Source organism: Filicampus tigris, chromosome 4 (genome assembly GCF_054856515.1).
Source record: "Filicampus tigris isolate MCC_2025a chromosome 4, RoL_Ftig_1.0, whole genome shotgun sequence".
Lineage (NCBI taxonomy): Eukaryota > Metazoa > Chordata > Actinopteri > Syngnathiformes > Syngnathidae > Filicampus > Filicampus tigris.
The window spans coordinates 4,146,375-4,161,930 of NC_141220.1; the positions used below are offsets into that span (position 1 = coordinate 4,146,375).

At 38.9% G+C, this 15,556-nt stretch overlaps 1 protein-coding gene across 4 annotated transcripts in view; it reads left to right on the plus strand.

The window, feature by feature from the left end:
• LOC147148195 (polypeptide N-acetylgalactosaminyltransferase 18-like) overlaps nt 1–15,556 on the plus strand; it is a 177,000-nt gene that overhangs the window by 134,186 nt on the left and 27,258 nt on the right. For all 4 annotated transcript variants that reach the window (XM_086028477.1, XM_086028479.1, XM_086028478.1 and 1 more), the window contains exon 9: nt 139–234. In XM_086028477.1, the coding sequence (XP_085884603.1) occupies nt 139–234 (96 nt within the window). The remainder of the gene's footprint in view (nt 1–138; nt 235–15,556) is intronic.

Below are 15,556 nucleotides of genomic sequence, written 5' to 3' on the forward strand. Positions count from 1 at the left end.
CCTCCCCTGACTGCACGTCCCTGCCATTCAGATAACTGTTACTAATCTACTTATCTACTTGTTGTTTAATCATTATGAGACCTTTTTTTTTTAAATCTCATCTTTCTCTTTTTTTTTTTCTCCCTTTGAATTTCACAGTTGAAGAATAGTCTCAGAAATGACCTGTGTTTGGACCAAGGACCCGACACTGACAACATACCGATTATGTATCTCTGTCATGGTATGACAGCACAGGTTGGTGAGCTGTCAATGAACTACCGTTCCTTTCATTCTGTCAGTCCCGTGTCTCTGCTCACGACATGGTTACGCAAGGGGTGGGAGCTTGCGTGAGTGCTGGGGTGGATTGTGGGTGGGCAGTACAGGGTTAGTTGAGTGGCTCTTGCACATACGGTATGCGTGTAATAATGGTGTGAGGCGACCTCCAAGTGCCCACTTGCACTTGGCACGAAAATAGAGCCCAATGACACTCAACATCTCAAAAAGACACATTTTTAATTCTTCAATGACAGAATGAATTTATATTACAGAAAAGAGCTTGAAAAATAATAAATAGTAGTCACCATGGAGATCCATCTAACCCATTATTTACACAAATCAAAAGGTACTGAAATTCCATGATTTAGTAGATCTCATAATAATTACGTTTAATGAAAATATCTTACCTAAAAATATTCAAATAAAGTTTTAAAAACAATAAGTAACTACAATCTGAAAGGTGTAGAAGTACAGTAGAACCTCAAATTACGAACTTAATTGGTTGGTGGAACAGTATTGTAAGTAAGTTGTAACTTTGCCTCACGACATCATGTGTGGACGGCTATTTTGACGTGATTACACCAACATTGTTGCTTCATTACAGATAAGTTACAATTAAATAACTAACACATACTGTGGATATAGTATTTTCTGATGACAATAAAATGATTTTCTGGCTTCTATTAGGCTATCACGTCATCATTTGTGATTGTATGATTGAAGATGCCGAACTTCCGGCTACATATGCAACGCATTCCCGCCTTACAGCGTAGAGGGATACTGCTAGCTTTCAGACTACAACAGTGCGTTGTGCACATTGTCATTGATGGTTCCGCAGCGCGAGAAGCACAACATAGATTCATCCATTAGTCTATGGCAAGGCTGTTTTTACACTGAAAATAGTATGTAAATAGGTCATTTTCCTATGAAAAATGTTTGCATAACCCAGTTTTAAAACATATCTTCTGATGCGACCCAGCCTTATGTTCAGATAGCACTCGCTTGTCCCCATGGTTTTCGTCTTTGGATCCAGAGCCTTCTCGAGGCTTTCTCAGCTGCATCGTTGATGTTCTTGATAGCCCTGCTCCTTGCTGCTCCTGCAATACAGCGAGAGTTTTGTGGAGGGAACATCCCACAAATCTTTTGCACCCGACTTCTACGGGCATGATTCTCGCCTTCCAGTCCTGCGCTCGGCAGTTACTAACCTGATGTTCATATTTGGTCAACTTTTCTTTCGTGAGTTTCTCCCAACTAGGGGCGGAGCCAGAACGTGGCTAATGGATGGGCCTGGAAAAATCAGGGTAGCCTGAATATTTCTCTCACTGAGCACAATCTTCCACATCGTATATTCAAATAAAATGGCAAACTGAATAATATGAAGTTCAGATCTTCTTTAGACAACCACAATTATGCCATTAGTGGCGACATACGTGGACAGCACTTTCTAACTCTTGTGTCCACAAGCATGTGCACTGTGGAACTGTGGGTGTTTTGGACACATGTGTGGGCACTTACACTGCCATCTTGTGGTCTCAGAAGAGCATTACATACTACAGTCAAAATACAGTAAAATACAATACGAAAAACAAAAAGATGATGCTTAGTTTTTCTTCTAATTGGGTTCCAATAAGCCCAAATAGCAAAAAGAAATAAAACATGCATGGAAAAAAAAACAACTTGGGCCTTTGGAGGTTAATACTTTACAAAAAATTTAAAAGCATATATTTCATGAATCTCACTGGGTGGGCAGTGTGTCAATCTGGGTGGGCCTGTGCACACTCAGGCCCACCCATGGCTCCGCCCCTGCTCCCAACAGATCCTCCCAAAGAACGGTCAGCTCGATGATGATATTCTTTGCGCTGTCTGAGAATAGGATGATATCAAGCCTCAGACTTGGAGGATATCAGGCCTCAGACTTTTGTTGACAATGTGCTATAGGAATTGCTTCTCCAGATCAACAGAGTTGCCAGTCCTTGGCTGGTGCCATATACCTGCTGGTACTATACCATCATCCCTGCTTGCGGCTGCTTTTCTGCCCTAACAAACACGACTGTGCAGATGGTGTTAATTCCTCAGCTTGCTTTGCTGGCTTCCTTGCTAATGGTGTGTTGTGCCGCCAAGTGAATCGTCTTTGACGGAGCGCTATGGGGCGAAATCTCAAAATGTGCTCCAGTGTTCCTTAGGCTGGGCAAAATTGTCAGGTCAAGATGTCCACTTCCTCCCAAATTAATCGTAAACAGAGACATTCGTAAATCGAGGCTCCACTGTATTTGAAATGCCAATATTTTGAACCAAAGTGAAAGGGATATAGTAATGAAAGGTAAAGTTTTGGAACAACCTAAAGGTAGAAATAAAATTAGTCAAACTCAATTAGGCTATTTAAAAAGCTAAATAATTATTAAATTGCTCATTTAGACTGTTATCTGCAGAATAGGTAAAAAAAAAAAAAAAAAAAAGTCATTTAGAAGACTTGCTAATTTGGGTTTGAAGGAAATTTGATTGCAAAATGTATTTTTTTCCCCCTATGTAAAAAGCGGTAGAAAACAATATTTATTCTTCTTTCTGCACCTTTTCATTGTAAATGTGTGTTTTTTATGTAAACAGGTATGGCTTTTTCCATTTCCAATCTGTAATATTTCTGAATTGTAGCACAATAGTGCAACTTTAATATTAAGGTACTTTCACCCAATAAACGCAAAGTAAATAATGTTGCCATTTCAACAATTATGAATGACATTCTTAATAGGTCTCCTGTTTTTTATTCTGAAAAAAATGTATATATATATATATATATATATATATATATATATATATATATATATATATATATATATATATATATATATATATATATAACAACATTTACTTATCCCACGCAATGACCTACTGTAAACCATTCAGAGGCCAGATCTTTTGTTTTTTGCTGTGTCACGATAGTCATGTGCATATACGGAGTGACAACACTACCAATCAAAATATTCTTAATGATTTTCCATGCGAGACCTCAAGGCCACATTAATCTGGTAGGCTATTAAGCATCCCCTGCACCGTAGCAGCAAAAGAACGATATTTCAGAGCTACAGGATATTATGGCCCAACAACGTATTCTCTGTCCTTGCCTGCATCTTTAATTTTAGAGGTCTTAAACAATGTAAGAATATAATTAATTCAGTATATTCATCAAGTTTGCTCTTAAGCCATTCAGGCCTAAAGCGCCTGGCTCAACAGCTCCCCGAAACCTAAGGTCGTTTTTGGAATTATCCTTGAAAAGTTTTCCTAGAAATCCAACACACAAAATAATTAATGTCTCATGCCTTGTAGCAGACAGAAAGTTAATTCCAAAAGAATTTGAGACCTTAGACGTGTCTTTCACACAGGCCCGGGTTTATCCATCTTTACTGTTTCAATCGAAGATGTAAAAATAAAGGGTCGGTTCAAGAGAAGCACTATTTTTACTTTAAAAAAATAGAGTGGTAATTACCATCCTCTATTCTCTTACAAAGGTCTCAATATTGTCATTGTCTCCAAACATATATCATTAAAAAAAATTAATAGAAAATGACGGATGCGCTCTCCCAGCTTTAAGGGTAGAAAGACGCAACAGCGCTCCCCACTCTAGTGGTATAAGCACGGTATTGCACTCCCGGCCTTTAACCCTTAATAGGGCCAGTGACTATTTTTGGTCATTTCTGCACCCTTTGCAATTGGACACCCTCCAGTGAGGTCAAGCACCATGTGGTCCTCACTCAACCACTCAGAAGAGATCACCCCACATCACAGATCATATGGCTGTGGCATTCGACCAATCAGCAGAGCTCTGCAGTGCATCTAATTTACTCTTGCCCTTGAAGTCAGAAAAAGACGCGAAAAATGCCCAGTCATATGGTAAATGTTATGCACTCCATAAAGATGTACTGTGTATGCGATACTGTAAGTTATACAGTACTGTAAAGTTGTACTGTGTGTTATACTGTTATACAGTACTGAAAGTTTTTATACATGTTATATGTGTGTGTTATAATATGGTTGTATAATGTTATACAATTTATTTAGAAATAGTCTGTATCAGCATGCATGTTCTAAAAGTGCTACATGAAGTTGAAAAATACATGTTCCTTTGACAAAGTAGGTGTTTTTGTAGTAAGTTTTACATATCCACTCAATGGATTATTTTTACCGCTGAAGGGCAAAGAATCAAATACGCTAACTTCATTTACTACCACTGTAGGGCAAGGAACTAAATATGGTAACTTCATTGACTAGGGTTTTCTGCAAGACAATGGAAATTTTGGAAAATGTTGAAAACTGAAATAAACTCTTGTTATGCCCCCCAATAACACTCTAAAATTGATTTGTTTAATTTTATAGTATTTCAATGAGTGCCCTATAAAGGGTTAATGGATATATTAACACATGCTACCTGTGTCATTAAAATACAATTTTAAGCATGAATACATCTATTCAAAGTGACTCACAGTAAAGAAGCATCCAATTTGTTTAACCATCCCTTACCTTGAGTAGTGTGTGTGCGAACGGGCGTGTGTCTAACTTGAGGAATAGTTGGACAGTTTTGTGTTTGACTACTTGATGAACATTACAACATCGGGGTTACATAGTATTCCTCAGTTTCTTTTTAAAATAGGCTTGCACATAAAGTCACAAGACAACTTTTTGAGTTTCTTGCTCTCGGGCGCATTGACAGTCTAACCGGTGCCAATTTCTACGCTTACCAGGGCATGGACCAATAAATCGGTCCAAAGTCGAAGCCCTAAGGCAGGGGTCACCAACCTCTTTGAAACTGCAAGCTACTTTTTGCCTACAAGGTAATGCAAAGGGATACCAGTTTGATACAAACTTTTGAAATAACACACTTACTCAAATTGCCTTTAGTAATGTTATTAACAAAAAAAATGTTAATTTTTGAAAAGCCTCTGATCGTGTATCACAATTACTAAACAGATAAATATCAATAGGCAACATTTTATTTTTTAGAGTTCACAGTTTCAAATGATTACTTCTCCAGCATTCCAAGAAACTCACCATGTCCAGTCACTGGTGAGCTAGTTTGAGAACAAGCCCACTGGCTACTCATGTGGTCATTGCCCTAACGATTTGGGTTACTGATGCCTATATAAACCATGTTACTGTTTACCATGTGGAGGAATTCTGAAGAACAAACAATCATTTAAAAATGCACTCACGGGTACTTCTTACTACACATGTTACAGTTATTTATGACACAAGTTACAGGGCTCCAGGCTAACTTTTTACAATAAGTACTGTGACCCCTAACTTCAAATTTTAGGTGTACAAACACGACATTTAGGGAGGCACACTGTAAATCAACTTGCAAAGTACTATAAAATCCTGTGAATAACGCGCACCCGTGTATCATATACCCACCAACAGTTACCCTTAAAAAGCTTTTTTTTTACCTCTGTACTTGTTATGAAATGCGCTATATAAATAAAATTGTATTGTATTAATACCCTTCAAGACAAAGAAAAATGAAATGGCAATATTCTAAACTCTAAAGTGGCCCTTTAACCACAACTCTTAATACCTATTTTTGTATAAATGTATAAAATAATGTTTGAGTAAAACATTCCTAATGTTCAACAATGTAAGTGATGTAACACCTAAAAATATTCCCTTTAGGATTATGTGTTACAACAAAACTGTCACGGAACATAACATGAATAAAAGGTGCTGGTTCCAAACAAAATCAACCTTTGTCTCTCAAAGTATCAACAAAATCCTGCAAAGAGTATTCAGCAATCCTAGTACATGCCAGTTCGTTGCCTAGTTTTTATTCATATTTTCTGGCAAGTAAAATAGACTACAACATTGTTAGGTTTTGTAGAAACCAGAAATGATTGGCTTCCACAAATGCAGACAAACGAGAAAGATTTAACAAAATTTATTTACAACAAAAATCACTACCGTCAAAAGTACAAATCAAAGCGAAGGCGAACTGCCTGGGAATATCGGGAGGAACAAAACACGCTTGCAAATAAGGCAAGAAGGAACAACGAACGCAAAATCACCTGCCACATAGGTTTCAGGGAAAATCCAATTGGAGAAAACCAAAACACCATAAGAAATAACTAACACGAATACCAAATAGTCGGAAAATCATGCGATCAAAAATACTGAAATACTTAGACAGATTTAAGTCAAGGAAACAGACACTTGGTGCGATGGAAGCAAGCAAGATGAATACTTTGAGAACGAGCCTTCAACGCCGCAGTCCTTTTAATGTCCTTGATTACTCATGTCGAACAAGTGCGGCGCTGAAGGACACGCCCCCTCAGCTCATTAACTGAAACACATAGCAGAAACGTGGCAAATATGAGGCTTTAGATTTCATGCCCTGTTACAACGTCACCCTGACACTTCAACTCTATTTTGATGGGGCAGTTAAACCCGTATCTCACTAAGGGTTTGCGAGTGCTTAAAAACTATTTTTATTTTCATTTATTTTAAATTGCCAGCTGTAAAGCATTGGTACTGACAACAAAGTTAATTATAGAGTAATTCAACATTTTATGAACATTCATTTTTTTTCCATTCATTCCAAACATTTTTATTCGACATTACAACAAATGTAGAACAGGATAAAATAGCACAGCGAACATACCCTCAGGAATAATGAATACGCCTTAAAATGTAAACAGAATGATTTTTTAAGTTATGATCCTACATACGGCGTTAGCACCATTGCTACTTGCAAATGTGCATGATTCAAAAATGACATGATGATTGAGCTATCGTCTGGTGGCTGTCGGCTAGTTATTAGCGGCTAAACTGCTAATGTTTACGTGGGCAGGCTGTGCAATCTCTGCTCACATTTTCATGCTTTCCACTTCATCACTTGAGTGCTACAAATTCAAATTATTCCACAAGTTTGTTGTATTGCCTTGTTTTTGACGGCATACCTTGCACAACAGCTTTCTCCACGTTGCTCTGGAGATACCACCACAAAAGAAATGGGAAGATTATGCCAAGTCATGGCTGCCTATCAACTGTTACTTTCTGTTTATCGCCTCGCCCTTCGGAAATTAATCGAGGGGGGTAGGGGGAGCTCTAATGCTCCACAAAAAAGAAAATATATTTTTCCTTTTCTTTTTTTGTGTTTGTATGCGCTGCCAGGTGTTCTGAAATTCTTTCCTACCTGTCAAGACGTCCTACCAATGCCCAGTGCTCTTGCGCACACATGCGCACAATGCCAATAAATGTTTTTGCGGGAATTTAGTAACTCTTTGTCCTACCTGTCGTATGTTCGATTAAAAGCGGTGACTACTTACTATTTTCATTTTTATTGAGTCTTGACTTTTTTCATTGCCTCAAAAATACTTCTGGCATGTGTTTTCCATCTTAGCTTTTAAATATTGTATTTTCTTCTCGCTTTTGAGCATAGTGTTGATCTGTTGACCACATTAATCATGCAGTGTGTGCATACCACACTCGTTTGATATCGCCAGTAAAGGTTATGCTTGTAACAATTCTGCATAAAAATGGCCGAACATGGCCCAGCACTGGCAAAAGATTCTGGCTAACAAGATGTGGGCCAGTTGTTGAGTGAAGCATCTGGTCCAGAAATCAATTTAGAACTGTGGGCCATATATCTATACAGTCTTCTCCCACCCTTAAATGCAGTTTCAATTTTTGGGGGGAGGTAACAAATGGGTTGTGCGGCCCATCATTGGGCCACATCAATTTTGCTATCTGGGTAGTTACGGACAAGATAATCCTTAAATCCTTAGTCCTTAAACTCATCCAAACAGTCATTGCAAAACATAGGGTACTACTCATTGCCTTCCTCTCTGTGCTTGTTTCCCCTGACATGATGATCAACGTGGAGAACGGGTGCTATGCTTTTTTTTAACAGTTAGACCAGCAATTGTGTTTGAATGCTACACACAAATGAGTTGTTTATTAGTGACCACGGTAACCATGTTCATGTGGTCTCTAGCATTGACAAAGAACTTTGGTGACACTTCTTACAACCTTTACAAATTTTTAAACCTGTTTTGCAAACACTTTGCCACTGTTAGCAAGACAATGGCTTCGGAAGACATTTTGAACATGTTCAAAACCTTTGTGACAAATAAAAGCATTTGCAAATATGTTTGCAAGCTTTTACGACCCTGACAAAACCGCAAAGCGTTCGCCGCTTAATACGGGTTTAAGAGATAGGAAAACAGGCACGGCTCCAGGGTTTTTTCTCTCCCGGGCTAAAGTGGGGCTTGACAGATGACTACATTCATAAATATTTTTAAGAATATCAAATAAAGTGCCATGTCGTCGGTTTTGACCCAGAGAAGCAGCAGTTTGACGTCTAAATATGAGTATGTGTGTGTGTCCCCGCCTGGAAGCAACCCCAAATATGGGTAAAGGTGTGGTCAGAAGGATGGCGTCATGAGCTTGGTGCGATGCCAACAGGTTTGTGGGCAGAAGTGTGACATCATCCGGTTTCGTAAACTGTCAAAATTTGACGAAAGCCGGACATTCTAACTCTCCCCATATTACACACATATTGGGCATGTTTTTTTTTGTTTTTTTTAATGAAGTCAACCGATGGAAATTGAAGATCTTAAAGGAAAAATGTTCCCTTTTCCTGCACCTGCCCAAGAATTGTTTGTGTGTAAGGCCCAATAGATTTCTTGCATAACCTTAATTTGAGCAGAGCATTTTCTACAGTCTCCTACAAGACGGTTGGATGTGGTCGATTTACTTTAGGACAACATTGTGTCAAATTGAGATAATATGACAGTTTGAAGTGAAATACACGAGGCCTACTCAGTTGCATATGGAAAAACATTTTTCTGCGGTTCACATTGTCCCGCAGTCTATAGCTCTCTCTGGTACCCATTTGTCATCCACTCATCTAGATTAACATCTTTATTATGTGGAATCAATTTTACAGCTGGTGTGTCTGTGCTTGTTTTGTCTTCTTTCTACTAGGCAGATGGCTGTGGGATCTGCCAATTATAAGCTGTTCTACTGGCATCGCCTACTATCATAAAAAGCTCACTGGAAGCCCCCAAAACTATAATCATTTTCAAATCCAGGTAGCAAACAAGTGGGTGTTAGAATGTGTCTTTGAACTGAAAACTAGTGCTGAACCTCTAAATCTTTAGTAATCATTAAGTGGAATGTCATCATAAAGGATCAAATGCGACCATGCAGAGGCGGGGGAGGCGTGGCTCAGTGGTTGAGTGGCTCCCAACCCGGAAGTTGGGGTTCAATCCCCGGCTGTTGTGACCTTGTCAAAGTGTCCTTGAGCAAGATACTGAACCCCCAGTTGCTCCTGATGCAGCATGTCATCAGTAGGTCAATGAGCTAAACCAAACGTAAACAAGTGACAGCCCATTTACCAGGTTTTTTTTCTACTGAAAAAAAACTGTTGTTTCTAAATACATCAATGAATATATGAGAAGAATATTTAAATAAAAAAAAAATAAAATAAAACACTTCAGCAGCCCAAGCCTTCCCCCCTTCTGTCATTAACAGGGGCAAGCCACAAAGCCATCTTCCTTATTCATGGCTGGTGCCAGCATGGATGGTTTAGTTTGGCCCCAGTCAGTTTTTTTCCTTTTGCAGTGTGTGTGAATAGAGAGTGGATGGATAGAATCGCAATGCGCCAAACAAACATAATGTGGTTGCAGTGGCCCATAAATGTCTTTTCTGTACTTAATTACAGAGGTGGGAGAAAGTCACATAAGTGCAAGTCTCAAGTAAGTCTCAAGTCATAACCGTCAAGTCTCAAGCTAGTCACTCTGGAAAAACATCAAGTGAGTCGAGTCGAGTCGCCACCAAATTTCAAGCAATTCAGGTCATTACTTGGTTCAAACAAGACGTAAGTCAAGTCATAAAATCTCGCTCAGTCACGACATATTTCGGATTGATGGAAAAAAAAAAAAAAATCACTGATCAATATCATACAGTACTACAAAAAGTATATTACCTCTGAAAAATGTAATGAACACTTATATCTCTAAAAATAAAATTAAAAACAATTTAATTTATTATAAAATGTCAAAAAAAATTTAGGGGACTGAATGTTTTTTATTTTCATAGTATTTTTCATACTAATGTTTATATGAGTGGCTTGGTTTGACCGGTCCATCACAGACGGAATGCCCAGCTCTGTAAACTGTCAATCTAACCTAGCTATCTTAGAGTTTTATAGTCATCTTACATGCGTCAGACAGATGAAAGGAAACTGATAAATGTTGTCTCTCTCTTCTTCGAGTTTCAAACCTTGCATGTCTTTTCCCAGTTTTATCAAAATAATCATCTTTGAATCCAAAGATGTATCCACATCATTGTATCTCCACAATTAACTGCTAGCTGCAGATAAGCTATTTTCGAAGTGAACATCTCTTTATTAAATAAAGGGTGGGGTCATGACTATGCAAACGGAAGCGCCACAGTCGAAACAAAAGGTTCCGACCGTTTTCACAAGCCATCCCAAGTGCTGTCAAGCGATTATGTTTTAATCGTAGTTAACTAAATTTTTTCGTAGTTAATCGCATATTTTATTTATTGATTTTTTTTTCCTATCCCATTATTTCTTGAATTTTAATACCCTTAACATGAATAAGAGGATTGATTTTCTTATGCAATTACTTTATTCAAGCAAAGTCAACCCAAACATATTTTTTAAGAATATGCTCCATGCAAGCCCACTAGTTGAAACAAGGCATTCTGATAAATATTGCGTTTGTGGAATAAGAGTTAATCCACCTGTTTTTAGTCATCACTGGGGGCGGCCATTTTGTCACGTCTTTCAACTGAAAATGATATCATAGTTGCTCAGGGCTCACGTAACGACCAATCACAGCTCACCTGTTTTCTGAAACTGAGCCATGATTGGTCGTTATTTGAGCCCTCAGCGCATCTGTGATGTCATTTTCAGTCGACAGAAGTAATAAAATGGCCGACCCTTGAGATGGTAAAAAATGGATGGATTTTACAACTTAACTCATATTCCACAAACACAATATTAATCACAATGTCTTGTTTGAACTAGGGGGCCTGCATAGAACATATTCTTGAAAAAAAATGTTTGGGTTGACTTTCCCTTCAATTGAAAAAACAAGCATTGGATTCAACTCACGCAAACAGCCCCTCAGCCCTTTTCAAACACACACACATACACGCACGCGCGCCTTTCAGCTGTTACTGAAATCATGCGCTCGTTTCTTATTTATTATAAATTGAAAAAATAATAATGAAAAAGGAAAAAACTTTTAGTCAGGTCAGTTTTGACTTGATCAATACATATTTTTGCTTTTATTACACATGCCCTGTCTGTGTGTTTCTATCTATCTATCTATCTATCTATCTATCTATCTATCTATCCATCTTGTTAGACCAATTATCAATTATATGTTATGCATCACTATTATTTGTGTGTAAATGGCAAATGGACTGTCACTTGGATAGCTTTGGTACTCAAAGCGCTTCACACTGTACCTCATCTACCTCCTGATGACGCAGCATCGGGAGCAGCCTGGGGGTTCAGTATCTTGCTCAAGGATACTTCAACATGGTCACAATGGCCGGGGATTGAACCCACAACCTGCCGGTTGGGAAAGGACCACTCTACCACTGAGCCATGCCGCCCCCAGTGTGTAAATTAATTTGAGAATAATGATCATTTCATTTGTGGTTTACAGTCTGTGATTATTTATTTACTGGACAAAATATCAGTTCCAATATTTATATTTAAAAAATAAATCTTATTGATACAAATATTGATCAAATATAGTGATGTCCCACCACACCATGTCATGTCATCTTCCAAACCGCTTATCCTATATAGGGTCGCGGGGAGTTGCTGGAGCCTATCCCAGCCGTCAACGGGGGAAGGCAGACTACACCCCGAACTGGTCGCCAGCCAGTCGCAGGGCACACATAGACACTGTCACTGAGCGGGAATCGATCCCACGCTGCCCGCACACAACTCAGGCGTGTGTACCACTACACTATCAGCGGACTGTCCCACCACACCATAGAGTCGAAACATTTAATATTATAGACCACACTATATAGTTAAATATGCTCATAAGTTAACTTTACCAGCTAGAGTATGGCTGCAAATTTTTCAATTTTTGAAAATCAGACCAACCAAACCGTGCGTACGCACACCTGTATGACATTTTTCCTTTAATCAGACTCCCATCTGCGAATGAGCACACGTCCTTTCAACCATATATGGTCAATAGGAAGCAGGAAAATTAATAAAAATGAGCGTTTTTTTTTTTTTTTTTATAGGTCACATACTTTGCGCAGAAAGTTGCGTACGCATCTTTCAGGCCCCATTTTGCGCGTACGCAGCGTTGATAAGTGAGGCCCCCGGACTGGTGTCGCTAAAGATATTGTGCAACTACAAATTTGTCATTTTCCTTTTAAGGTCTTGAAATCATTATTAAATAAATTAATCCCCGATTTTTGAAAAAGCAACTTAAAAGTAACTTAAACTTGAGTAAGGCATTACTCTACAAATAGAGTAATATTGGAAAGAAACTTATTACTTTCACATGCACGCAAGTAGTAATATGTAATATATTACATTTTGAAAGTAACTTGCCCAACACTGTGTGTGTATATATATATATATATATATATATATATATATATATATATATATATATATATATATATATATATACACATACATAAGCCTGTCTTAAAGGCTTTTGTCTTCCTATTCTAGTGTCTGCTAAGATTGCTATCTGTTTAACACATTCCCTCTGCTAATCCTTTTGTTAGATCTTTTAAGGCAACGTGACAGGAGAAGAGATAGCACTATAAAGCCCTCTGTGGGCACTTTAGCAGCAGTCTTTTGAAACATGTAATGCTTATTGCGCTTATTTGTGTATATGCTCCGAGAAACAAATCATATACCCAAACGCATTCAAATGCAAGCACTCAGACTCAGCTGTCTGAACTATTGTCTTTGTCAGTGTTTTAAGGGGGGGCTTAAAAGCCTTTTATGTGGCTGCTTCACTGCGTGTTAATGGCCCCTTCTAGGAATGCCCTGTTCCTGCAAGACCCTCCTCGGTCCCATCAAAAACATGAACACGCTCTCCTCTGAAAACACACAGAGGGTCGGTGCACTCATCCAGTGCTTATTGCACTGAACAAGCCTGCTCCTTTGCTGTCTCTTGTGTTTCTCCTTGATCTGAGTTTTTGTGAGGATTGGATGTCAGCGCTCATCCTCCTTGTTATGCTCATGTCAGGTTCCAGAGGATTTTTCGCTCTTCTGTCAGGCTCAGGCAAATGTATGTCTGGATTTAGGATTTGAAGCATGTGCACTGTTTGATTTGCATCACTAGACCTTTAGAGGGCTTCAAAACTAGGCCAACCACTGAATTCATTAGTGCGTACTTGTGTTTTTTCAGGTATGCAAATGTTTGCAGCCAGGATGTACCTTTATTCCCCTGACCACTCTTTTCTCTTATTCATGTTCTGCCTCTGAAAATGTTTGTTGTTCTCCTCTCAGGTTTCCTGCTTCATTAGACCAATTAACAGTAAACCTGCTTTTTCTGAGAACATAGAAAGTTAGGATACCAACTGTAACCTTGGTAAGTTTTGTCAAGTAAGAAAAACAAGTTATTAACAAAGGTCTATCTTGCTGATATTGGCTTCAACATGGCATTTGCCAAGGATCTACAGTTGCTTAAATGTATAGATACGGCGTGTGTCAGAAAAGCTCCAGGGGTCTCACCTATCAAAAAGTGCGTAGGATCCCAACTAAAAGTGTGCGTAAGCACAAAATGTGGAATTGGCGTAAGGAGAAAATCAGATTGATCAAACCGTGCGTACGCACACGCTTTATGCCTTTTTCCTTTAATCAGACTCCCATCTGCGAATGAGCACATTGGCGGAACACGTCCTATCAACTATATATGGTCAATAGGAAGCAGGAAAATTAGTAAAAATTAGCGTTTTTTTTGATAGGTCACATACTTTGCGCAGAAAGTTGCGTACGCATCTTTCAGGCCCCATTTTGCGCGTACGCAGCGTTGATAAGTGAGGCCCCAGGACTGGTGTCGCTAAAGAATTGCGCAACTACAAATTTGTCATCTTCATGGAGTGTAATGCACTTTCCGACCTTCTCTGCTGTGCCTTCATGCACTCCTGGAGGGAGTCTTCCATAACGCTCCTCATGCATGCATGCACATATCAAATGTGCACGGACACAAGACATTGAATATCCTCATGAAATATAAAAAATATAAAACGAGGATACAGAGTATGGAAATCGACAAAGGCCATAGAAATGTATTTTCTATGCAGTGAAACAACCAATGTCTAGCAACAGTTTGGAACTCAAATGTTATTTTCAGGAGAAAAATATGCATGAAGGTAATTGTGCATAACTTCAAGCAAAACCAAAAGCATATCATCTTACCTCAGCTGGAGTCATTTTCTGAAGTCAAAGGTTGCTGTGTAAGTTTCATCCCCCATGACAGTGACAAAGTATAGCAAAGCAAGATACTGAATCCTGAGTTGCCCTTGATGCATATATTTTCAGCGTAAATGAGATCTTCGCTTTCCTTTCATTCCAACATCCAGTCCATTAATCAGTCGGTAAATGAGGTGACATTGTTAAGAGCCTTAACTTCCAAAAGGTATAATAGCATTATAAGTGAAGACCATTTACCCTTTACCTCAGCTTGGTGAGCATGTAAGGCAGGGGTCTCAAACTCCTCGAGGGCCGCTTTCCTCGATGTTTTAGAGGTTTCCTCCTGCAACACACCTGATTCAAATACACATTCAAAACTTCATTTACTCCCAAGTGTATTTTCTTTCATTAAAGTCCCTGTAAAGTGAAAATAAAAACATCTTGTGAGTTTGGCACACCACATACAAGAGTGTTGTCCACAACCTGGCAAATTTGAATTGTTACAAAAATCTCAAAGTAAGAGTTCCAATGGCGACTAGTTTTGCAGCGATTCAAAATTCGGACCGCGGATGAACGGTGTTGCAAACACGTAGATGTAACAGGAACTCACTCCTAAAAAAATCGATGCACAACCCGGCAGACTGTGTGACAGTTGAGCTGCATCACTGGGTGTGCGATAGACCTTAGGGTCTGGAGTTGGGCTGCATTCTGGACTGATCAGCTTGAAAAGCTAAGACTGACGCATCCAGATATCAACCACTCTCCTCACATTCACGCCTACAGTCAATCTAGAGTTTTCACTGAACAACACACACGCTATTGGACCAGTGCCCTGAGCAGTGCACTCTCTCCCAAATTAGTATGCATAAATGCACAATT